Raw genomic sequence first — 20,862 nt, forward strand, 5'->3', positions numbered from 1 at the left:
ATAACTTAGATTACAGGGGGGATTCGGGATGGGACAGGAAGGCCAGGAGGACCAGAAGGCAGACAAAGGAGGCTGGGAGGGGTGTAGTGTAGTGTTAGATGTTCAGCTGCATCTGACTTTGCAACCCCATGGACTGTAGCCTGCAAGGGTCCTCTCTCCATGGGATTCAGAAACCAAAACCCTTCTATTCCCTTTCTTCCAAACAGGGCTTCTCCCTCTCTCCCTGTTTCCCATGTTACCTTTTCCCCCACTCTTTTGTCTGCATGCCTTGTGGGATCTTAGTTCCTTGACCAGGGATTGAACCAGGGTCCTCCTCAGTGAAAGCCACTGAGTCCTAACCACTAGATCACCAGGGAATTCTGCCTGTGTTACCCGTTGCATGACCTGGATGAAGGGTTCCAGGCCAGCTTCTCCCACTGGCCAGCTGTCTAACCTGGGATGAGAGCTCTGAGTCCTCATCTGGAAAATGAGCATGACGGCCCCTCCTCACATGGGGTTGAAGGTAAAGGGGATGAGGTCTGTAGGGGACCAGTTCAGGACACGCAGGAGGTGAGGTGCTGGATGCTCCCTCCTCATCCTGCCTGAGATGCAAGTGGGGAGTCCAAGATGCCTCGGGTTTCCACAAACTTATCCGAGACTCACCAGGTGCCCTTTCTAATAAGAGTGACTTTACCTGTGTGTTGTGGGGAGTTGTGACACGGGTCCCGTCCAGAGACTGATCCCCTCCTCCTCCATGACTCAAACACCTCCTGCCGGCCCGCGCCTGCCCAGTCCGGAGCGCACAGGCAGGGGAATCGCCGCAATGGAGGGCTAGGGCCAAGGGGCGGGGTCTCCTAGCGCCGCCCCGCACCCGTTGGTCCTGCGGGAGCTCCAGGAGGAGAGATCGCTGACGCCAACCTCTGGTCCCTGAGACCTCGCAGAGATTGAGCAGATCCCAGGCACCAGGCGAAGCCGGTGAAGACCCGGGCTGTGAACAGGGGCGGGATCAGCACAGGTGAAGGGGAGCCCTTTGCGCCCCCCCTCCGCCCCCCGCCGGGGCCCATCAGCTTACGAGGGACTCCCCACTGGCCTCTTGTGAAGAAGGGACGTGCAGTGGGGCGACCAAACTTCGCCTCTCTTTTGAATGCCAACGAGTGTTCGGTGAGCAAGGAAGGGGGGTGCCAGGGAGTTTGTGGGGACAAACACGGACAAATGTGAACAGAGGGGCGGGCAGTCAGCAGTTATTGAGTCACACTGTGTGCCCGGACCAGACTCTTAAAATTCCCCAGCGACTTGGGGTTGGGAGTGGGACCCTGAGGGACACAAGTGCTGTTTAAAAGAGGGGAGGAAAGTGACAATAAGTTTGGTGCTTTTCAGAGTCCCAAAAGTGTGACTCTCCGTGTCCTCCCGGGCTGGGGTTTGATTTTCATGCTTACAAAATTTATCTGGGAAAGGAGAAAGGGAACAAATTATCATTGGTGATGGCTCTAGACTTCCAGGTGACCTGAGGCCAAATGGTGGGACCCAGTGGGGCATGACTTCACTTCCAGTGTTTTCTGAGACCATTTGTGCCTGACCAGGGCTCTTTCAGACCTGAACCCCGCCCCCACCCCCACTAGGCTGCCAAGAGCAACCCCAAATCACCTGTGATTAGGGTCTCCTCAGCTAACTACAGCACCTGGCAGTGGCAGGTCTGCCGCAGGTGCTGGGTGGATGGAGTGACAGCGAGCTGATTTGTAGATGGTGTCTCCGAGGGAGTGGGAGGTCAGTCTGGGAAGGAGGGACAGCGTGGCCAAAGGTCTGGAGAAGGGATGCGGATTGGGGAAATGGGAGCAGTGTGGGGAGCAAGGGAAAGGTGGCAGTGTGGGGAAATGATGAGAGCCAGAGAGCTCAGCAGAAGCCTGATTGCACAGAGCCTTGAATGCCAGGCTGAGAAGCACAAAGAACACAAGGAAACCTACAGGGTCGGGAGCTCACTCTCCCTCCCTCCCCTCCCACCTCAGGAGACCCCGCACTTGGTTTCCATCCCTCTCCAGCCAGGGGGCTGTTGCTGTCCCCACCCTCCTCCCCACCAGCTCACCAGGGATACAGTGTTTCCCAGCTGCAGTCCTGGAAGAGGCTCCTGGAGACCATCCCTTTTGTGCAAGTGAATGTCACCCCTCCTGGGGGCCATCCCATCCTGGGCTTCCAGCCCAGTGGGGTCTGGGAGCCAAACAAGGGCCAAGATGACAGAGCGGGTAGCACAGCAAGGCGGGACACTGAGCTGCCTTCCTGTGCTTTTTTCCTTCCTCAGTCTACACCAGCCACGCCCGTGATCTCTGCTGTTCCTCACCTGCTTCTCCTGCTGGATCCAGAATGGCCCCCTGGTGCTACTGCCTCCTAGCCTTCCTGGTACCTGAACTTCCGGGAGGCAGGGGGTGGAGGGGAGGAGGCCAAGGGGATTCAAAGCTGCTAGGGTTCCAAGTGGCCACCTCACATCATGAGGTAACTGCAAAGGTTAAACAAGCTAAGCCTCTGGCACAGAACTAGAATAAAGCATCCAATAGATGCTAGGGCTTCCCTGGTGGTTCAGAATCCACATGCAATGCAGGAGACTCAGATTCGATCCCTGGGTTGGAAAGATCCCCCAGAGAAGGGAATGGCAACCCACCCCAGTATTCTTGCCTGGAGAATTCCATGGACAGAGGAGCCTGGCAGGCTATGGTCCATAGCATTACAAAGAGCTGGACACAACTAAGCGACTAACACTTTCACTTTCACTTCAGATGCTAGGAACAGGCTCAGGGCAATGAAGCGACCTGCCTAAGATCACACTCTGGATGAATCCAGGTCTGACTGCAGGGCCTGCAACCTCCAATGTACCCTGCTGGAGCACACAGTAGGCATTCAATAACAGCACATATGGGTGTGGGGATCTAACTCAGACCCCACCTGTCTTCTCTCTCAGATAAGGAGTCTCTCTGGGACCCCTTCCAACTCTCCAGGTGAATTAAGGAACCCTTGGGTCACAGGTTGGTATGAGGGATGCCCCAGAGAGGCTCTCCCCTCCCCCAGCTCAGCCAGCCCCTGGTCCATGTGCCACAGTGGCCTGGAATGCAAAGGAAGGAGGATGTGCAGTTTAGTTCAGCCCCACTATACCAAGCCCTGGGCTGAAAGCATCACTCATGTCCGTCTCATTCCTACCACTACACAGATGACACGACAGACCCAGCAAGGGGACAACACTTGCTAGCATAGCCAGGGTTCAGCCCCATCCAGCCCCGAATGTCTCCAAGCCCAATGTCCTTGGCCCTGTCACCCCACTCACCCGGCAAGGGTCAGATGCCCACACACTTCTCCCCCATAGACCCTTCTCCCACCCTGCAGGTCCAGTGGCCCCTGGAGAGGTAGTGGAGACTGCAGATGAGGTGTGCAAGTTCCCAGGGCAGCGGCTGAGTTGGTGGCAGGCCCAAGAGTCCTGTGAGCAGCAGTTGGGCCACCTGGTACTGCCACCCCCAGATGAGCTCCTTGCTGCGCAGCTGCCTGACCCCATCTGGGTGGGCCAAAGAGAAGCCCCTCTGCAAAGACCCCCGCAGAGGCGTGAGTTTGGGCCGGGGCCTGGAAAGTAGGGGCTGGGGGGAAGAGAGCTTTGGTGACCTCGAGATAGCAGCCCACTGTGACAGGTTTGTGGTTTGAGCCCAGAGGAGGTCGAGTCGCAATCTCAGATTCCCTTGTCCTGGACTGAGAGTAGAGGGTTTAGCCGTGGGTTAGGGGCACTGGAGCCCCCATTTCTTCCTTCCCGAGGAGGGAGTCACCCGAAGCGTAAGGGGGCGGGCTTTGCAGATGTGACAATGGGCTGTCAGAGGCGGGACGATGTGTGCAGGTGGGAAAGCTGAGGCGGACCCCTGTGCATCCCCGCAGGCGCGCGCTCCACGGCCACACTGATGTTCAGCGAGAGATCCGCGGACCGGGCGGCTCGACTTCGGACGCCTCTGCCAGCGCTGGGGGCGCTGACAGCATGCGCGCACGTGCAGTGGGACGCCACCTCGTCCGACCCGGCAGCACTCTTCTCTCTGGCTGTGCCCACGCTGGCCAACGCGCTGCAGCTTCGAGCCTTCGCCGAGCCGGGCGGAGCCGTGCACGCGGCGCTCGTGGTGCGCGGGCATCACGCGCCCTTTCGCGCTGCCTTCCGAGCGGATGGCCGCTGGCATCACGTGTGCGTCACGTGGGAGCAGCTAGGCGGGCGCTGGTCGCTGTTCGCCGACGGGCGGCGACGCTCTGGGGCGCGGGGCCTGGGCGCCGGCCACCCGCTGCCACCTGACGGCATCCTCGTGCTGGGCCAGGACCAGGACTCTCTGGGCGGTGGCTTCTCAGCGCGCGACGCCTTCAGCGGCAACCTCACCGACTTCCACCTGTGGGCCCGCGCGCTGAGCCCTGGGCAAATGCACCGGGCACGGGCCTGCGCGCCGCCTCCCGGCGGCCTGCTTTTCCGCTGGGATCTGGGCGCCCTGGACGTCACACCCTCGCTGCTGCCGCCGGTGTGGGTGCGGCTTCTCTGTCCAGGTACGGCCTGCCCCGCCTCCTGCTGCCAGGCCCCGCCCACCTTTGGCTCCACCCACCACCTCCTGGCTTCCCTACCCACCTCTGCCAACCGGGCCACACCCAAGTCTGGCCACGCCTTCTCCAGGCTGCCAGTACCTACCTGGTACCTAGTCACAGCAGCCTGGAGGGACTCGCCCCGCACCCCCGCCCCCAACCCCGCGGCCGCCTTGCTCCACCCAGTGCTGGTTGCGGCGCTCCTCCGGTTCCCACGTCGCCTCCTAACTCCAGGATCGCGCGTCCTGGTGCCCCCTCAGGCGTGCAAGTGCCTTCAAGGCCCGAATGGGCTGTGGGTCATGGAGTCGGTGGGGAGCCAGGAGGCGGCTCTGACACCTCTCCCACCCTGGCCAGTGCCCTCAGAGGAGTGCCCTTCGTGGGACCCAGCACCCCACACCGAGGGCTCTTTGCTCTGCCTGCAGCCGCTGCCCTTCCTCTGCTGCTACCGGACAGGTGCGCCGTCCGCCTCTGTTGAAGGGGACGCTGGGTATGGATCAGTGTAGGCTGAGAGGGGAGCAGTTGGCACAGCCTGGGAATTGGGAATCTTCTCAGCATCCTGGGGCCTCGGTGAAGTCTAGACCACAGATAAATGGGGCCATTCTGACCTGGGGGTGAATCCCAGATTGTGGGATTCACCTCAAGAAGGTGGTTTTGCCATTCTGTGCCTCAGTTTCCCCATCCAGGACACTTAAGTCTCCAGACACACCGCCATCAGTGTCCCCATCTTCTGCAGGCGGCACAGGGTGGATGGGGCACCTCTGGGGAGGAGGTTGCCCAGGGCTTAGCCTGGCATCCACTGCTTTGCAGAGAAGTACCGGCGGCTGCAGGACGCCCAGTCGTGGCCTGGCCAGGATGTTATCAGCCGAGTCAATGCCTTGGCCAACGCCATTGTGGTGAGCCCCCTCCCAGGGGCACTTTGGGTGGCCTCTGTGAACCTCAGTGTCCTCATCTAGAAAGGGGACACCCTCCTAATGTGTGTGCAGGAATTAAGGTTGTTCATGTACCCATGCATTCTGAGAGCTGCGGGCTCATGAGTAGTTAGATCTGTACCCACCAAGAAGACAGGCAGAGGCCAAGCATGGGCCCTGGTGCTGGGGTGGGGGGCTGGAGGCATCCCCTTATGACAGCCAGACCCACCATCAGTGGCTCCTCTGCCCCACAGCTCCTTCCTGACCCTCTCTCTGAAGCCCACGGAGACCTGTCCCTGACGGAGGCCGCCAACTTCCTGAGAATCCTGGAGGGAGTCCTGGCAAAGGAGGCAGCTCCACTGGGGCCAGCAGCACTGCTGGCTGTCCTGCACTTTCTGAAAAGAGTGGCCGCCCTTGGGACGTGGGAGCCAGAGCCCACGACAGGGCCCTGGGAGCAGCTGGGCCAGGCCGTCATGTCTGTGGCCAGCCTGGTCCTGGAGGAGCCGCTGGCTGGTGTGTGGCTGTCAGTCAGTGAGGTGAGGCTGGCAGGGCTGGGTGCCACAGGGGCCTGGGCTCTGGTTCCTACCTTGTCACCCGTTTGTGTAGCCGTGGGCAAGTCAGCACCCATCTCTGAGCTCCATTTTGCCATCCATCTGGAGAAGCTCCTCGTTTTCCTGTTTTATAAATTGAACTTCCACAAACAACTGCTCTTGAACAACAGCTTCTGAAATTAAAAATTAAGAGCCACTAGTCAACAAGGGCCTCCCATATCCAACAATCACTGACCACCTTAAGTGGGAGGTCCTCTATACTAAGTGTTCAGCCATGGAGAATAGAAGAGACAGATAATGAGGGTGTTGGAAATCTCGTCATGACAGAAGTGGCTGTAGACCTGGGAATCATCAGCTCAGAGAAGGGAGAAAACATGGGGTTGTGAACATCGCCTTGAGAGTTCTGGGGCTTCAGAAGCAGGCATGGTCCCCTGTGACCTCAGAACAGAACTGAAACCTGGGTTTGAGGGTGGGGTGTGGATGGCACAACCCAGGAGGCTGATTCTGTGGGATGTTCACCTCTCCAGGTGGTGCTCCCCATCCTGGGGAGGGTGTAACCCCACATTTTACTGGGGATCTGAGACACTATGGCAGACTGGGGCAAACTGGACTCTGAACCTCAGGTTTCTTCCCTGGAAAATGGGGATGGTCATACCTGCCTTGCTTAGGCAATAGAGAGGAGTAGGTGTAAATTAGGTGACCTGGCCAGCACAGAGGAGGGGTCCCAGCCATGCACGATCACCATCCCCGCTCTGTCCTCACCAGCACCATCCAGCAACACCCCGGCCCATGGCTTTCTTTAGGAAGCTAAAACTTGAGCACCTGTTATAGATCTAACACCGAGTCAGACCAAAGAAGCAAAAGGCATGGCTCTGCCTTCTGAGTGTGCCCCATTGGCAAGCAACCTACCAGCAGGCAGAGAGCACTGTGGGGCCTTCAGCTTGAGTCGAGGACAGTGTGGCTTAGGACTGGGTTGGAGAAGCCGGAGAAGGTTCATCAGGCAGGGCCTCAAATGTCAGGCTGAGGATCCAGGACTTGATCCTGATGCCCTCAGGCAGAGCCTCTGAGAGTCCACAGCAGGCAGGCCACCTCCCAGATCCGTGAGAACGTGTTAACCCCAGCGGTCAGGGCAGGTGGCAGTGGGGTGGGGAGAGTGAGAGGGGCTGAGCTGCGGCCTCCTCCCAGGTGGCTGGCGGACCCATGGCCTTGGTGGCAAGTGTGCAGCGCCTGGCACCCCTGCTGAACTCCGTGCTGACCTCCGAGCGGCCTCGAATGCACCTCCAGCACCGCCATGCTGGTGAGCCTGCCCCAATCTGTCCCACACAGATGGGCTGCGGGTGGGACCTGGGTTCAGACATCCTCCTCAGCCCTGGTAACTGGGAGCTCTCTGACTCCCACAGATACTCCTTTCTGTTCCTGCCCTGGCCCATGCTGTGCCCTCCATCCAGAATACTCTCTCGATCTCCTAGCAAACTCCTGTACATCCTTCAGAACCCTGCTTGAGCATCAGCTCTGCTAGGAAGCCTTCCCCAGTTTTAGCTCTCTCCCAACAGTCAGTTCCTCTCTCTGTTACCCTGGTGTTTTGAACATATCTTTTGTTGCTTTTGTGGCAATTAATATGATTCAGCCTGAAGCTCCCTGAGTGCCAGGGCTGTTTCTGAATCATTTCTGCATCTCAGGACCAGACTCCGTGAATGTTTGTATAACAGATTGAGTGGGCAGGCACTGACAGTCGAACGTCAGGCAAAACTTGGGTCTCTCAGGGGCCCAGTGGTTTCTGGCGGCTCACTGATATTCAGGGTTTGCCCCCCAGCGACTCCCCCTTCTCAGCCACCCTGTCCCCCTGGACTTGGAAATGTCAGATTTACCTCGGGCAAGTTGCTGAGCCACCATCCAGGAATGGTGGCCTCCTGGGTGTGTGGCAGGGAGAGAAGAACCAGACCCTGCCAGCTGGGCCAGCCCAGCATGAAGACCTGCCTCCTGAGGTGCAGCCACTCAGCCCTGTTTGACCCCAGGCCTGGAGGTGCGGCGCCTACACCTGAGGGAGGCCAGTACGGAGGGCTACGTGTTCACGGTGCCCGGAGGGCATCCAGAGGGGCCCGGCCACATCCTCATCCCTGCTGCTGAAGTGAGGCGGCTCCTTGGGAAAGGTGGGCAAGGCGGACAGGTGGTGGGACCCTCTGGGGTCTGGGTCAAACCTCAGCCCTCAGAGTTCCTAGCTCTGCTCTTCTGAATAAGTCACCGCAACTTTCAGAGCTGTCTCCTCATCTGTAAGATTAGTACTCACCTCACTGGGTTGTTAGGAGCTTAAACACCTACCCCATAGTAGATGTTCACTTAGTCTCCTCCCCTCAAACCGCAAGCAGTTTCTCTGGATGCCACCTGGGGTGGAGGATTAAGATAAGGGCCAAAGGGCTGTGGAGCTGCCAGTTTAAGCACGTCAACTATAGCTGGTGAAATTCTGGCTCTGCCCGCTTCTTAACTGTGTGATCTCTAGGAGGTCATTTAACCTCTATGAGCCTCGATTTCTCTGTTTGTAAAGTAGGCAGAGCTTTTCCCTCAGGACCAATCTGTGGTGCCTGCTCAGTCAGTGGGTGGGTCTCAGGCTTCCTCCTGTTCATCCAGGCCTCTCTGGAGTCACCGTGATCCACAGCTGGTTCAGCTCGAGTGTCTTCCAGCACACCCTGGGGGCCCCTGACCAGGAGCCACGGGCCCCTGACAGTTCTGAAGAAACAAGCAGAATGCAGAGGTGGGTGCCACCCAGTAGGCTGCTGAGGGCCTGGATGTCCTCCCCAGGGAAGGCCAGGCCTCTGTCCCCTCCCAGAACCCACCCCCATTCTGGTGGGCAAATCTGCCCTTGGCAGCCCAGGGCCAAACCTGCTCACCCCTGACACACACAGATTTCTAGGCCTGGCAAAGATGTGCTGGTGGGAACATGGCTCGACTCCTGCCTGGGGTCCTGGCTCCAGTGTTGAGTCTCAGGGAGGGAATAGAAAATTAAAATGTTAGTCACTCAGTCTTTGCGACCCTGTGGACTGTAGCCCATCAGGCTCCTCTGTCCATGGAATTTTCCAGGCAAGAATATTGGAGTGGGTTGCCATTTCCTCCTCCAGGGGATCTTCCTGACCCAAGGTTCAAACCCGGGCCGGTCTCCTGCATCACGGGCAGATTCTTTACCATCTGAGCCACCAGGGTAGCCAAATTGCCAGCAAGAAAGGAGCCCAGGTGCCCTAATTCCCCGCACAGGGCTCTTGCTAATGTTTCTTTGGACTTAGGGGTATCATCTTTGATGACCTCAGCCACGTGTGACCTCTCCCCCACAGACACCTGGTGCCCTTAAAAGCTCCCTTTCTCCCCACAGATTCCTAAGCACCCAGGTGGGGTCAGCCATCATCTCCTCTGAAGTGTGGGATGAAACTGGGGAGGCCAACACAGCTGTGACCTTTCACCTGCAACACCAGGCCCAGGTACTGTGTGGTGCTTCTGGGAAACAGCCACCTGGGACAGTTTTCCTGGTTTTGTGCCCTCCACACACACACACACACACACACACACACACACACACACACACATCCCAATATTTGTTCACTGGAGAACCAAAGTCTAAAACTGTTCAAGAAGAATACACATCCACAAGCCATGCCATTGTCTTTGAGAGGGGCAGAAGGGAAGTAATGCATTGCATGCTTACTTTATGGCAGATGCCTTAAATAAGTAGCATTCATTTAATCTTCCAACTGCCCATTCCACAAACAGGAGCTTAGGGAAGCTGGTGTGCCTGGTGCTGAGCTGGGATTTTGTTATAGTGTTTGTTTAAGTGGCAGAGCTGGGATTTTGTTATAGTTCTTCATGGCTCAAAAAACTGGTGGTTCTTATCAGATCACACAAGGCGATGTGAGAGCCCACCGTGCAGTGTGCTTTGTAAGCATGAAAGTAGCCTGAATGTCCATCAGCAGGGGACTACTTTAAAAGCCTTGTAGGGACTTTCCCAGATGTCCAGCGGCTGAGACTCAGAACTTCCACTTCAGGGGGCACAGGTTGCATCCCGGGTTGGGGAGCTAAGACCCTGCATGCCACACAGTGCACCCCCTTCCCCAACAAAAGAGCCTTGTAGAGCTACAAATAGAATATCAGCTGAGGTTATGTAAGGAATGGGGTATTTTGCTATAAACTGACATGGAAATATCAGCAGGATATGTCATTTAATTCTTTACATGTAAAACACATTCCTTCTTGCTTTTGAAACTTTAGAGCATTTCAGGGAAAGTTAGAGTCTGCTTTCCCCAAAACCACCAATCCTGGACACATGTACACACACACACACACACACACACACACAAATGCACTCATACACCACAGCTTATGTCTTTTGTATATCATCTCAAGACTTCTTAAAAAATCAATCTGATTAAAGTACATAAATCTACATACACTAAACCATCCATTTTAAGTGTACAATGTGATCAGTTTTGACCAGTGTATATACTCATGTACTACTGCCCCCAGTCAAGATACACAACTTGTCCACCTTTCCCAAAGGCTTCTTCAAGCTCCTTCCCCATCAGCCTTCCCCACTCTGACTTTCCTAAAGTGTCTGTCTGTCTTTCCTAGTGTCATATAAAAGGAACCAAATAATGTGTACTGTAGTCTGGCTTCTTTTGCTCAAATGTTGGTTTTGAGTATCATCTATGTTGTTGCCCGATGTTCATTATAATGGTTTTGTATTGACATCTCATTGTGGTTCTAAGTTGCAGTTCCTTGAAGATCAATGATTTTGAGCGTCATTTTATACACTTATCAGGCATTCATATATCTTCCTCCGTTAAATATAAGTTCAAATCTTTTCCCCAGTTTTCATTCATTTTTTTAATTAAAATTTTTTTGAGATGTCATTGGGCTTTTTAAAAAATAGGAAATATTCTTTATTTTTTTTCCCAAAAATGTTTACATTAGTCTGCTATTTGCTTTTCTGATTACTGACATTTCTCCATGCAAACCATATAGATCCTCTCTCTTTTAATTTTATTTTTGTACTCCCTTCACCCTTTTCTCCCTACCCCTGCCCCACGGGCACTGGCAACCAATCTGTTCTCTGTATTTTATGATCCTGACTATTTTTTTATAGAGTCCCATATAAGTGAGATCATAAGGTATTTGTCTTTCTCTGTCTGACTTATTTCACTTAATGTAGCCTCAAGGTCCATCATATTGTTGCAAATGGCAAGATTTCATTCTTTTTATGGCTGAATAATATTCTGTTTTATATATGTGTGCATGCAGGTATGACCTAAATCAGATCCTTTACGGTTATACAGTGGCGGTGACAAATAGATTTAAGGGATTAGATCTGATAGACAGAGTGCCTGAAGAATTATGGACAGAGGTTTGTGACATTGTACAGGAGGCAGTGATCAAGACCATTCCCAAGAAAAAGAAATGCAAAAAAGGCAAAGAAGAAGCAAGAGAATCCCAGAAAAACATCTACTTCTGCTTAATTGACTACACCAAAGCCTTTGACTGTGTGGATCACAACAAACTGTGGAAAATTCTGAAGGAGATGGGAATACCAGACCACCTTACCTGCCTCCTGAGAAATCTGTATGCAGGTCAAGAAGCAACAGTTAGAACTGGACATGGAACAACAGACTGGTTCCAAATCAGGAAAGGAATACATCAAGGCTATATATTGTCACTCTGCTTATTTAACTTATATGCAGAGTACATCATGAGAAACGCTGGGCTGGAGGAAGCACAAGCTGGAATCAAGATTGCTGGGAGAAATATGAATAACCTCAGATATGCAGATAACACCACCCTTATGGCAGAAAGCAAAGAAGAACTAAAGAGCGTCTTGATGAAAGTGAAAGAGGAGAGTGAAAAAGTTGGCTTAAAACTCAACATTCAGAAAACTAAGATCATGGCATTTGGTCCCATGACTTCATGGCAAATAGATAGGGAAACAATGGAAACAGTGAGAGACTATTTTTCTGGGCTCCAAAATCACTGCAGATGGTGATTGCAGCCATGAAATAAAAGACGCTTGCTCCTTGGAAGAAAAGTTATAACCAATCTAAACAGCATATTAAAAAGCAGAGACATTATTTTGCCAACAAAGGTCCATCTAGTCAAAGCTTTGGTTTTTCCGGTCGTCATGTAAGGATGTGAGATTTGGACTATAAAGAAACCTGAGCGCTGAAGAATTGATGCTTTTGAACTCTGGTGTTGGAGAAGACTCTTGAGAGTCCCTTGGACTGCAAGGAGATCAACCCAGTCCATCCTAAAGGAAATCAGTCCTGAATATTCATTGGAAGGACTGATGCTGAAGCTGAAACTCCAATACTTTGGCCACCTGATGCGAAGACCTGACTCATATGAAAAGACCCTGATGCTGGGAAAGATTGAAGGTGGGAGAAGAAGGGGATGACAGAGGATGAGATGGTTGAATGGCATCACCAACTTGGTAGACATGAGTTTGAGTCAGCTCTGGGAGTTGGTGATGGACAGGGAAGCCTGGCGTAAGGCACTCCATGGGGTTGCAAAGAGTTGGACACAACTAAGTGGCTGAACTGAACTGAATATTCTGTTTTATATATATATACATATATATATATGCCTGCGTGCATGCTAAGTTGCTTTAGCCGTTTCCAACTCTGTGTGACCCTGTAGAATGCAGCAGGCCAGGCTCTTCTCTTCGGCAAGAATACTGGAGTGGGTTGCCATGCCCTCCTCCAGGGGATCTTCCCAATCCAGGGATCAAACCCAGACCTCCCGCATTGCAGGCAAATTCTTTATCAGCTGCTTTCAGGGAAGCCTATATCTATCTCTCTCTCTATATATATATACACACACACACCACAGTTTCTTTATTCGTTCATTCATCAATGGACACAGGTTGTTTCCATATCTTTGCTCTAGAAAATAATGCTGCAGTGAACATGGAGATGCATATGTTAATATATTTTCTTTTGAAAAAACTTTTTATTTTGTGTTGAGCTGTAGTTGATTAACAATGTTGTGATAGTCTCAGGAGAACAGCGAAGGGGCTCAGCCATACATATACATGTATCCGCTCTCCCCCAAGGCCCCCTCCCGTCCAGTCTGCCACATGACATTGAGCAGAGTTTCATGTGCTATTCAGCAGGTCCCTGTTGCTTACCCATCCTAAATATAGTATAGTCATATATCATTTCTGAGTTAATATTTTCATTTTCTTTGGATATATACAGAAGTGGAATTGCTGGGTCATAATGCCAAAGAATGCTCAAACTACCGCACAATTGTACTCTCTCACACGCTAGTAAAGTAATGCTCAAAATTCTCCAAGCCAGGCTTCAGCAATATGTGAACCATGAACTTCCAGATGTTCAAGCTGGTTTTAGAAAAGGCAGAGGAACCAGAGATCAAATTGCCAACATCCGCTGGATCATGGAAAAAGCAAGAGAGTTCCAGAAAAACATCTATTTCTGCTTTATTGACTATGCCAAAGCCTTTGACTGTGTGGAGCACAATAAACTGTGGAAAATTCTGAAAGAGATGGGAATACCAGACCACCTGATCTGCCTCTTGAGAAATTTGTATGCAGGTCAGGAAGCAACAGTTAGAACTGGACATGGAACAACAGATTGGTTCCAAGTAGGAAAAGGAGTACGTCAAGGCTGTATATTGTCACCCTGCTTATTTAACTTATATTCAGAGTACATCATGAGAAATGCTGGACTGGAAGAAACACAAGCTGGAATCAAGATTGCTGGGAGAAATATCAATAACCTCAGATATGCAGATGACACCATCCTTATGGCAGAAAGTGAAGAGGAACTAAAAAGCCTCTTGATGAAAGTGAAAGTGGAGAGTGAAAAAGTTGGCTTAAAGCTCAACATTCAGAAAACGAAGATCATGGCATCTGGTCCCATCACTGCATGGGAAATAGATGGGGAAATAGTGGAAACAGTGTCAGACTTTATTTTGGGGGGCTCCAAAATCACTGTAGATGGTGACTGCAGCCATGAAATTAAAAGACGCTTACTCCTTGGAAGGAAAGTTATGACCAACCTAGATAGCATATTCAAAAGCAGAGACATTACTTTGCCAACAAAGGTTCGTCTAGTCAAGGCTATGGTTTCTCCTGTGGTCATGTATGGATGTGAGAGTTGGACTGTGAAGAAGGCTGAGCGCCAAAGAATTGATGCTTTTGAACTGTGGTATTGGAGAAGACTCTTGAGAGTCCCTTGGACTGCAAGGAGATCCAACCAGTCCATTCTGAAGGAGATCAGCCCTGGGATTTCTTTGGAAGGAATGATGCTAAAGCTCAAACTCCAGTACTTTGGCCACCTCATGCAAAGAGTTGACTCATTGGAAAACACTCTGATGCTGGGAGGGCTTGGGGGCAGGAGGTGAAGGGGACGACAGAGGATGAGATGGCTGGATGGCATCACTGACTCAATGGACGTGAGTCTGGGTGAACTCCAGGAGTTGGTGATGGACAGGGAGGCCTGGCGTGCTGCGATTCATGGGGTCGCAAAGAGTCAGACACGACTGAGCGACTGAACTGAACTGAAGGCAGTTTTATTTTTAATTTTTAGAGGAACCACTATATTGTTTCCATAGTGGCTGCACCAACTCACATTCTCACCAACAGTGTACGAGGGTTCCCTTTTCTCCATTTCCTCGCCAACACATGTTCTTTCTTGTGTTTTTGGTAACAGCCATCTTAACAGGTGTGAGGAAATATCTCATTGTGGTTTTGCATTTTCCTTATGATTAATGATGTTGAGCGTCTTTTCATGTACTCATTGTCAGTCTGTATATCTTCTGCCTGTGTTTAACTGGATATTTCAGGCTTTTAAATATTTTTGCTATGACAAGGAACTTACCACCTATGTTTTTTCCTAGCAGTTTTACAGTTTCGTGTCTTAAATTCATGTCTGGTTCTGTGTTGAGTTAATTTTTGTGTATGGTATAAGACAGTGAAGTGAAGTCACTCAGTCGTGTCCGACTCTTTGTGACCCCATGGACTGTAGCCTACTAGGCTCCTCCATCCACGGGATGTTCTAGGCAAGAGTACTGGAGTGGGTTGCCATTTCCTTCTCCAGGGGATCTTCCCAACTCAGGAATCAAACCCTGGTCTCCCGCATTGCAGGCAGACGCTTTAACCTCTGAGCTACCAGGGAAGCCTCAAGTAGCCTTATACTACTGGTATAAGGCAATAGTCAAGTTTTATTCTTTTGCCTGGAGTGAAGTGAAAGTCGCTCAGTCGTGTCCGACTCTTTGCAACCCCGTGGACTATACAGTCCATGAAATTCTCAAGGGCAGAATACTGGAGTGGGTAGCCTTTCCCTTCTCCAGGGGATCTTCCCAATCCAGGGATGGAACCCAGGTCTCCCACATTGCAGGCAGATTCTTTACCAACTGAGCCACAGGGGAAGCCCAAAAATACTGAAATGGGTAGTATTCTTTTGCCTATGGCTGTCCAATTTTCCCAACATCTTTTATTGAAGAGACTGTTGTTTCCCCATTATATATCCATGCCTCTTTTGTCATAAACTAATTGACACAGAGGTTTAGTTCTGAGCTCTCTCTTCTGTTCCATTGATCTACGTGTCTGTTTTTATGCCAATCTCATAATTTCTATATCTTTGTAATATTGTTTGAAATCAGTGAGCGTGATGCCTCAAGCTTTGTTCTTCCTCAATTTTAAAATTATTTGTATTACTATTGAATTGTAAGAATTCTTTATGTATTTTGGATATAAGCATTTTTTGAGCTACATGTTTGTACATAATATCTCCTAGTCTGTGGATTGCTTTTCTTAACAGTGTTTTTGAAAGATAAGTTTTAAATATGATGAAGTCCAGTTTATCAGTTTTTCTCTTGCATGGCTTATGCTTTTTGCATCACGTCTAGGAAAACTTGCCTATCCCAAGGTCACAAAGATATTCTCAAAGGAGTTTACACTTTAGCCTTTACATTTATAGCTTCATTTCAACTCATTTATGGATATTGTGTTGGGTAGGGGTTGAACTTCATATTTTGCTATATCCCATTCCAACACCATTTGTTGAAAAGATTATTCTTTCTCCCTTGAATTATCCTGTCACCTTTTGGAAAATCAATTGTTCAAATATGTGTAAGTCCATTTCTGGGCTCTCTATTCTATTCCCTAGATCTATACACTAATCCTATATGTCCTGATTAATGTATCTGTATGGTAAGCCTTGAAATCAGTTCATGTAAGTCCTCCAACTTTGTACTTCCTTTTCAAAACTGCTTTGGCTGGCCTAGGGTCTTCACATTGCTGTATACCTTTGAGACTCAGGCAATGGTTAAGAATCCGCACTTCCACTGCAGAGGGCAGAGGTGATCTCTGGTCAGGGAAGTAAGGTCCTGCATGCCATGTGGCACAGCCAAAAAAACTTTTTTTAGAATCAGCTTGTAAATGTCTGTGGAAAAACCTGCTGGGATTTTGATTGGAACTGCACTGTATCTCCCAAATTGAAATAAGATGATGGAAGAGCATCTTAGCAATGAGTCTTTCAGTCCTTGATCAAGGTATGTCGCTGAGCTTATTTAGATTTTCTCGCATTTTTCTCAGCAGTGATATCTGGTTGTCAGTGTACAGATCTTGAGGGTTTTTTGTTGGATATACTTAGACGTACTTCTAGTTTGTACGGGCTTCCCAGGTGACTCAGCGGTAAAGTATCCGCATGCAAATGCAGGCGATGTAGGTTCCATGCCTGGGTCAGGAATATCCCCTGGAGAAGGAAATGGCAACCCACTCTAGTATTCTTACCTGGAGAATCCCATGGACAGAGAAGCCTGGCAGCCTACAGTCCATGGGGTCGCAAAGAGCAGGACATGACTTAAACACTGAGCATGCATGCACCGCTAAGTAGTGGAGAATTTCTGATGGTTTTGTAAATGGTATTGTTTTCTTAATTCTACTTTAAATTGTTCATTTTAAGTTTATAGTAAGGCAATTGATTTCTATATAATGATACTGTATCCTGCAGCTTTGCTAAATTCACAATACTTCCGGAGGCTCTCTTACAGAATCCCCAAAGGATGGACATTTAGTTCATGCCTAGGATTTTGATATTAACCATAATGCCAGCCTGCAACTCTCCTCATTTCACCTTCTTTGTGCCTTCGCACTGGCATTTTTCTCCAACCCCTGCACCCGTGATTTATGCTGGGCAACCCCCAGCCCCTCAAACACAGGAGGTCACGTCTCCCTGCATCCACTGATCTCTCTCCTTGCCCACGTGCGCTCACATACCTGCCCTGTTCTTGTTGGCTGCCCTTAGGCCTTCCCTCCGAAGCTGGTGGAGCCTGTCTGTGCTTTCTGGAACTTCAGTATCAGGTGAGTTTCCAAGTTCTTTAAATAAGGCATTAAAAAATAAAAAAGACATCCCTCCCACTTGAGGATGAGGCAGGACTCAAGCGGGTTTTTAGCCTCCATTCATCAACTTCTTTGTGGGGGTGGTTCCAGGCCCCACTCAGCTGGGGATAAACTGGGGCAGGAGAAACTGTTACTCAGGAGGTAGTGAGCTCCCTGTCATAGGAGCTATGTAAGCCTACTCTATGGGCTTAGAGTAGGGAGAGACTCATCTGTGGAATGGGTGTTAGAGTTGATGATATATCCAAAACCAGGGAATGAAGATCAGTTGCTTAGTAATTAATGCAGTTAATACTGATCACTGGTTTCAGCCCCATCCTCCCATTTCACAGATGGGAAACAGAGACCCAGGGAGGAGCAGTGACTTGCCCAAGGTCATATAACTGGATAGAGGCAGGGCACTGAGAGAGCCCAGGGTTTCTGGAAAGGCTTCCCCCTGCCCCCACCCCCATGTGCAGCCCATCTCAAGAGCCCTCTGTCCCCTACTCACCCCAAGCCCAGACTCAGGGGGCTCCTGGGCCACCACTGGCTGCTCCGTGACTGCCATGTACCAGGGCTCGACCGCCTGCTTCTGCAACCACAGCACCAACTTTGCTGTCCTGTTGCAGGTGTATGACGTCCAGGTGAGTGCTGGGGAGGGGGGCAGGGGAAGGTGATGTCAGGACCGAGTTTTAAAGGATGAACAATAGTTGAAGGGCATGCCAAACAGAGGGCCACCTGAACAAAGGCAGAGTCAAAGTCATTCAGTCGTGTCCAACTCTTTGTGACCCCTGGATTTATGCAGTCCATGGAATTCTCCAGGCCAGAATACTGGAGTGGGTAGCCTTTCCCTTCTCCAGGGGATCTTCTCAACCCAGGGATTGAACCCAGGTCTCCCGCGTTGCAGGTGGATTCTTTACTAGCTGAGCTACCAGGGAAGCGCACAGAGGCTAGAAATGGCAGACCAGTTATGTTCTAGAACTTCGATGAGTCTGGAGCTTTCAGTGCAATGTCTGTGGTGGGGGGTGGTGGTAGGCAAGGTGGGCCTGGGTCAGATCACACAGACCTGGAATGCCAGGCTCACATGCTTGGATGGTGGTCCTGTTGGAGAGGATGTGTGGAAGCGGGTGAAGCATGTTTGCACGAGGGAGCCTGCAGTGCCAGGAGTGAGGCTGGGGTGGTGACAGAGGGGAAAGCAGCGAGGGGCCTAGGAGAAGGGAGGGACCCTGGACCAGGGACCAGTGGGGAGACCGGGAGACTGGGCTGAGGGAGAGGGGGTCCAGGGCCACTAGAAGATGAGAGACTCATTTCTGAGGAGGCTCAGGTGGGCAATAGATTTGGGGGACCACAGGTCTGGGGTCCGTGGGGCCTGTGGCCTCGTGCTCAGGGCAGGAGGGTCTCAGCTGGAAACAAGAGCTGGTAGGTAAAGCCGTGGCTGAGATGCAGTTGGAAGTGAAAGGAGCTTCGACCACAGCAGCCCTCTGATAGGTACCGGCATTTACAGACTGGGTGTGGGGGAAGCCAAATTCCAGGAGGCCAAGCAAGGCGGGCTGGCTGGAGCCAGAAAGGGACTCAGTGGTCGCTCACCAAGAGGTTGAGTGAGGTGGGCGCGAGCCCAGGAATGCTGGGGTCACTTGGCATGTTGGGGAGCACACTAGGAAAACATGCCATCTGATGCAGTTTTCCTGTGAAAACAGAGCATGGACCTTTGACACATTGTAAGTAATTTGTGCCAGCTCCGTACTCCCCTCAGCAGGTGGTCGTCACATGCTGTCTCCTCCCCACGGGTGTGTCGGCCACTTCCTGTCCAGTGCTGAGAAGTCGGTGCAAGCCAGCCCCCCGCCCCGTTTAGGGAGAGCCAGCAGAGGAGGACAGGCAAACGCTCATTATTAAGTGCCTGCTGTGTGCAGGCCTGTGCGTTGGGGGTGGGTATGGGGCAGTGGGTGTTGTTCTGGAAGTGGCCGGCGAGCCGGGTGAGGCCTGGTCCCATCAGCGCAGGGTGGTGGTGGGCTCCTGCCTCCGAGGTCTCTGTCCCTCCCCAGAGAGGCCCTGAGGAGGAGTCGCTGCTGAGGACGCTCTCATTTGTGGGCTGTGGCGTGTCCTTCTGCGCCCTCTCCACCACCTTCCTGCTCTTCCTGGCGGCTGGGTAAGGCGAGCTCACCACCTGCTGTGGCACCCTGGGCCCACCCCACCCCTTGCCAGCCAACCTCCACATCCCTCCTTGGAAGGGCATCCACCCTTGGTCCAGGTAGACCCCGCTCCAGGGCCCCCCCTGGGGCTTGGGCCCCTGTAGAGCCGCCCTCTCTGCCTTCATCAGCCAGCTCACCTGGACGTGGGTGGGGCTGGGGCTGAGGGGGGTGGAGGTTGGTGGTGGTGTCCCCGTTACTACCTCCCCTGTCTGTTCAGGGTCCCCAGGTCAGAGCGGGCCACGGTCCACAAGAACCTCACCTTCTCCCTGGCCTCTGCCGAGGGCTTCCTCATGGCCAGCGAGTGGGCAAAGGCCAACAAGGTGGGCAACCAGCAAGGGGGGGCTTGTGAGCTCAGGGATGGCTGGGAAAACACCTTCAGCCTTTTCTGGGTTGCCCACCCCCGCCCCCGCCCCATGTCTGCACCCGGCTCCCTTTCCAGGGAGGAGTAAGGGCTAGAGAGGAAAAACTGAGTGTTGGAGCTGGGCCCGGGGCACTACCCGGGGACCTCACCCACGCAAACTGCTTTGGGTTGGCAATGCCCGGCATGGACAGGGGACCCAGGGCGGGCCGCACCCATAACTGGCCTCAGTGGGGATTGCCCACCCTCCCGTCCAGGTGGCCTGCCTGGCCGTCACAGCTGTAATGCACCTTCTCTTTCTGGTCGCCTTCTTCTGGATGTTGGTGGAGGGGCTGCTGCTGTGGAGCAAGGTGGTGGCCGTCAGCATGCGCCCTGGCCCTCGGATGCCTCTCTACTATGCCACGGGCTGGGGTGAGGTCCCCCTGCCCCTCACTCTTGTTCTGTTCCCCTCAACCCTGCCTTGCATGGCCTCCGTTATGTCCAACACCCACCGCCCCATGCCCACCACCGTCCCACACTCACCCTCTTCACCATCACCCAGCACTACGCGGCGCCCAGCACCCATGTCTTGACATAAACTCAGCTCCATCAACCTCCAGCTCTACCCAACTCCAGTTCTTAATCCTCCTCCACTTCAACCACCTCCGCTCCTGGCCTCCAGCACTGCCTCCCTAATCTGGGACCAGCTAAGCCCATGCCAGTCACCAGCCTCCAACTCTGCTGATTCTCAGCCCTAAGGCCTCAACTCTGTCTCAGCTCTTCCACTTCCCAACCGCTCAGGGCTCCGGTGACACCCACAAGTATCAAGCCCACCCAACCCCACTCCTGGATCGCCCAGTGCTGCCAGCGCACCCGCTACTGTGGGACGGCTGGGGGCTGCCGCTCGGGATGGGGGCTGGCTCCCAGGGAGGACCAAATGGGTGGCGTGGTC

At 52.3% G+C, this 20,862-nt stretch overlaps 1 protein-coding gene across 6 annotated transcripts in view; it reads left to right on the forward strand.

Moving 5' to 3' along the window:
- Positions 1–536: 536 nt before the first annotated feature.
- The window catches only part of ADGRD2 (adhesion G protein-coupled receptor D2), a 29,015-nt gene continuing 8,689 nt past the window's right edge, over positions 537–20,862 (forward strand). For 4 of the 6 annotated variants that reach the window (XM_059891580.1, XM_059891578.1, XM_059891579.1 and 1 more), the window contains exons 1-17: positions 538–1,140; positions 2,273–2,370; positions 2,927–2,990; positions 3,346–3,558; positions 3,880–4,521; positions 4,909–5,007; positions 5,362–5,447; positions 5,717–5,998; positions 7,199–7,310; positions 8,029–8,163; positions 8,639–8,762; positions 9,375–9,480; positions 17,314–17,369; positions 17,902–18,028; positions 19,427–19,530; positions 19,791–19,893; positions 20,189–20,342. In XM_059891580.1, the coding sequence (XP_059747563.1) occupies positions 2,335–2,370; positions 2,927–2,990; positions 3,346–3,558; positions 3,880–4,521; positions 4,909–5,007; positions 5,362–5,447; positions 5,717–5,998; positions 7,199–7,310; positions 8,029–8,163; positions 8,639–8,762; positions 9,375–9,480; positions 17,314–17,369; positions 17,902–18,028; positions 19,427–19,530; positions 19,791–19,893; positions 20,189–20,342 (2,443 nt within the window). In that variant the 5' untranslated portion in view covers positions 538–1,140; positions 2,273–2,334. Of the gene's footprint in view, positions 1,141–2,272; positions 2,371–2,926; positions 2,991–3,345; positions 3,559–3,879; positions 4,522–4,908; positions 5,008–5,361; positions 5,448–5,716; positions 5,999–7,198; positions 7,311–8,028; positions 8,164–8,638; positions 8,763–9,374; positions 9,481–17,313; positions 17,370–17,901; positions 18,029–19,426; positions 19,531–19,790; positions 19,894–20,188; positions 20,343–20,862 lie in introns of all 6 variants that reach the window. The other 2 variants (XM_059891577.1, XM_059891582.1) reach the window with 2 other exon arrangements.

This window comes from Bos taurus, chromosome 11 (assembly GCF_002263795.3).
Source record: "Bos taurus isolate L1 Dominette 01449 registration number 42190680 breed Hereford chromosome 11, ARS-UCD2.0, whole genome shotgun sequence".
Lineage (NCBI taxonomy): Eukaryota > Metazoa > Chordata > Mammalia > Artiodactyla > Bovidae > Bos > Bos taurus.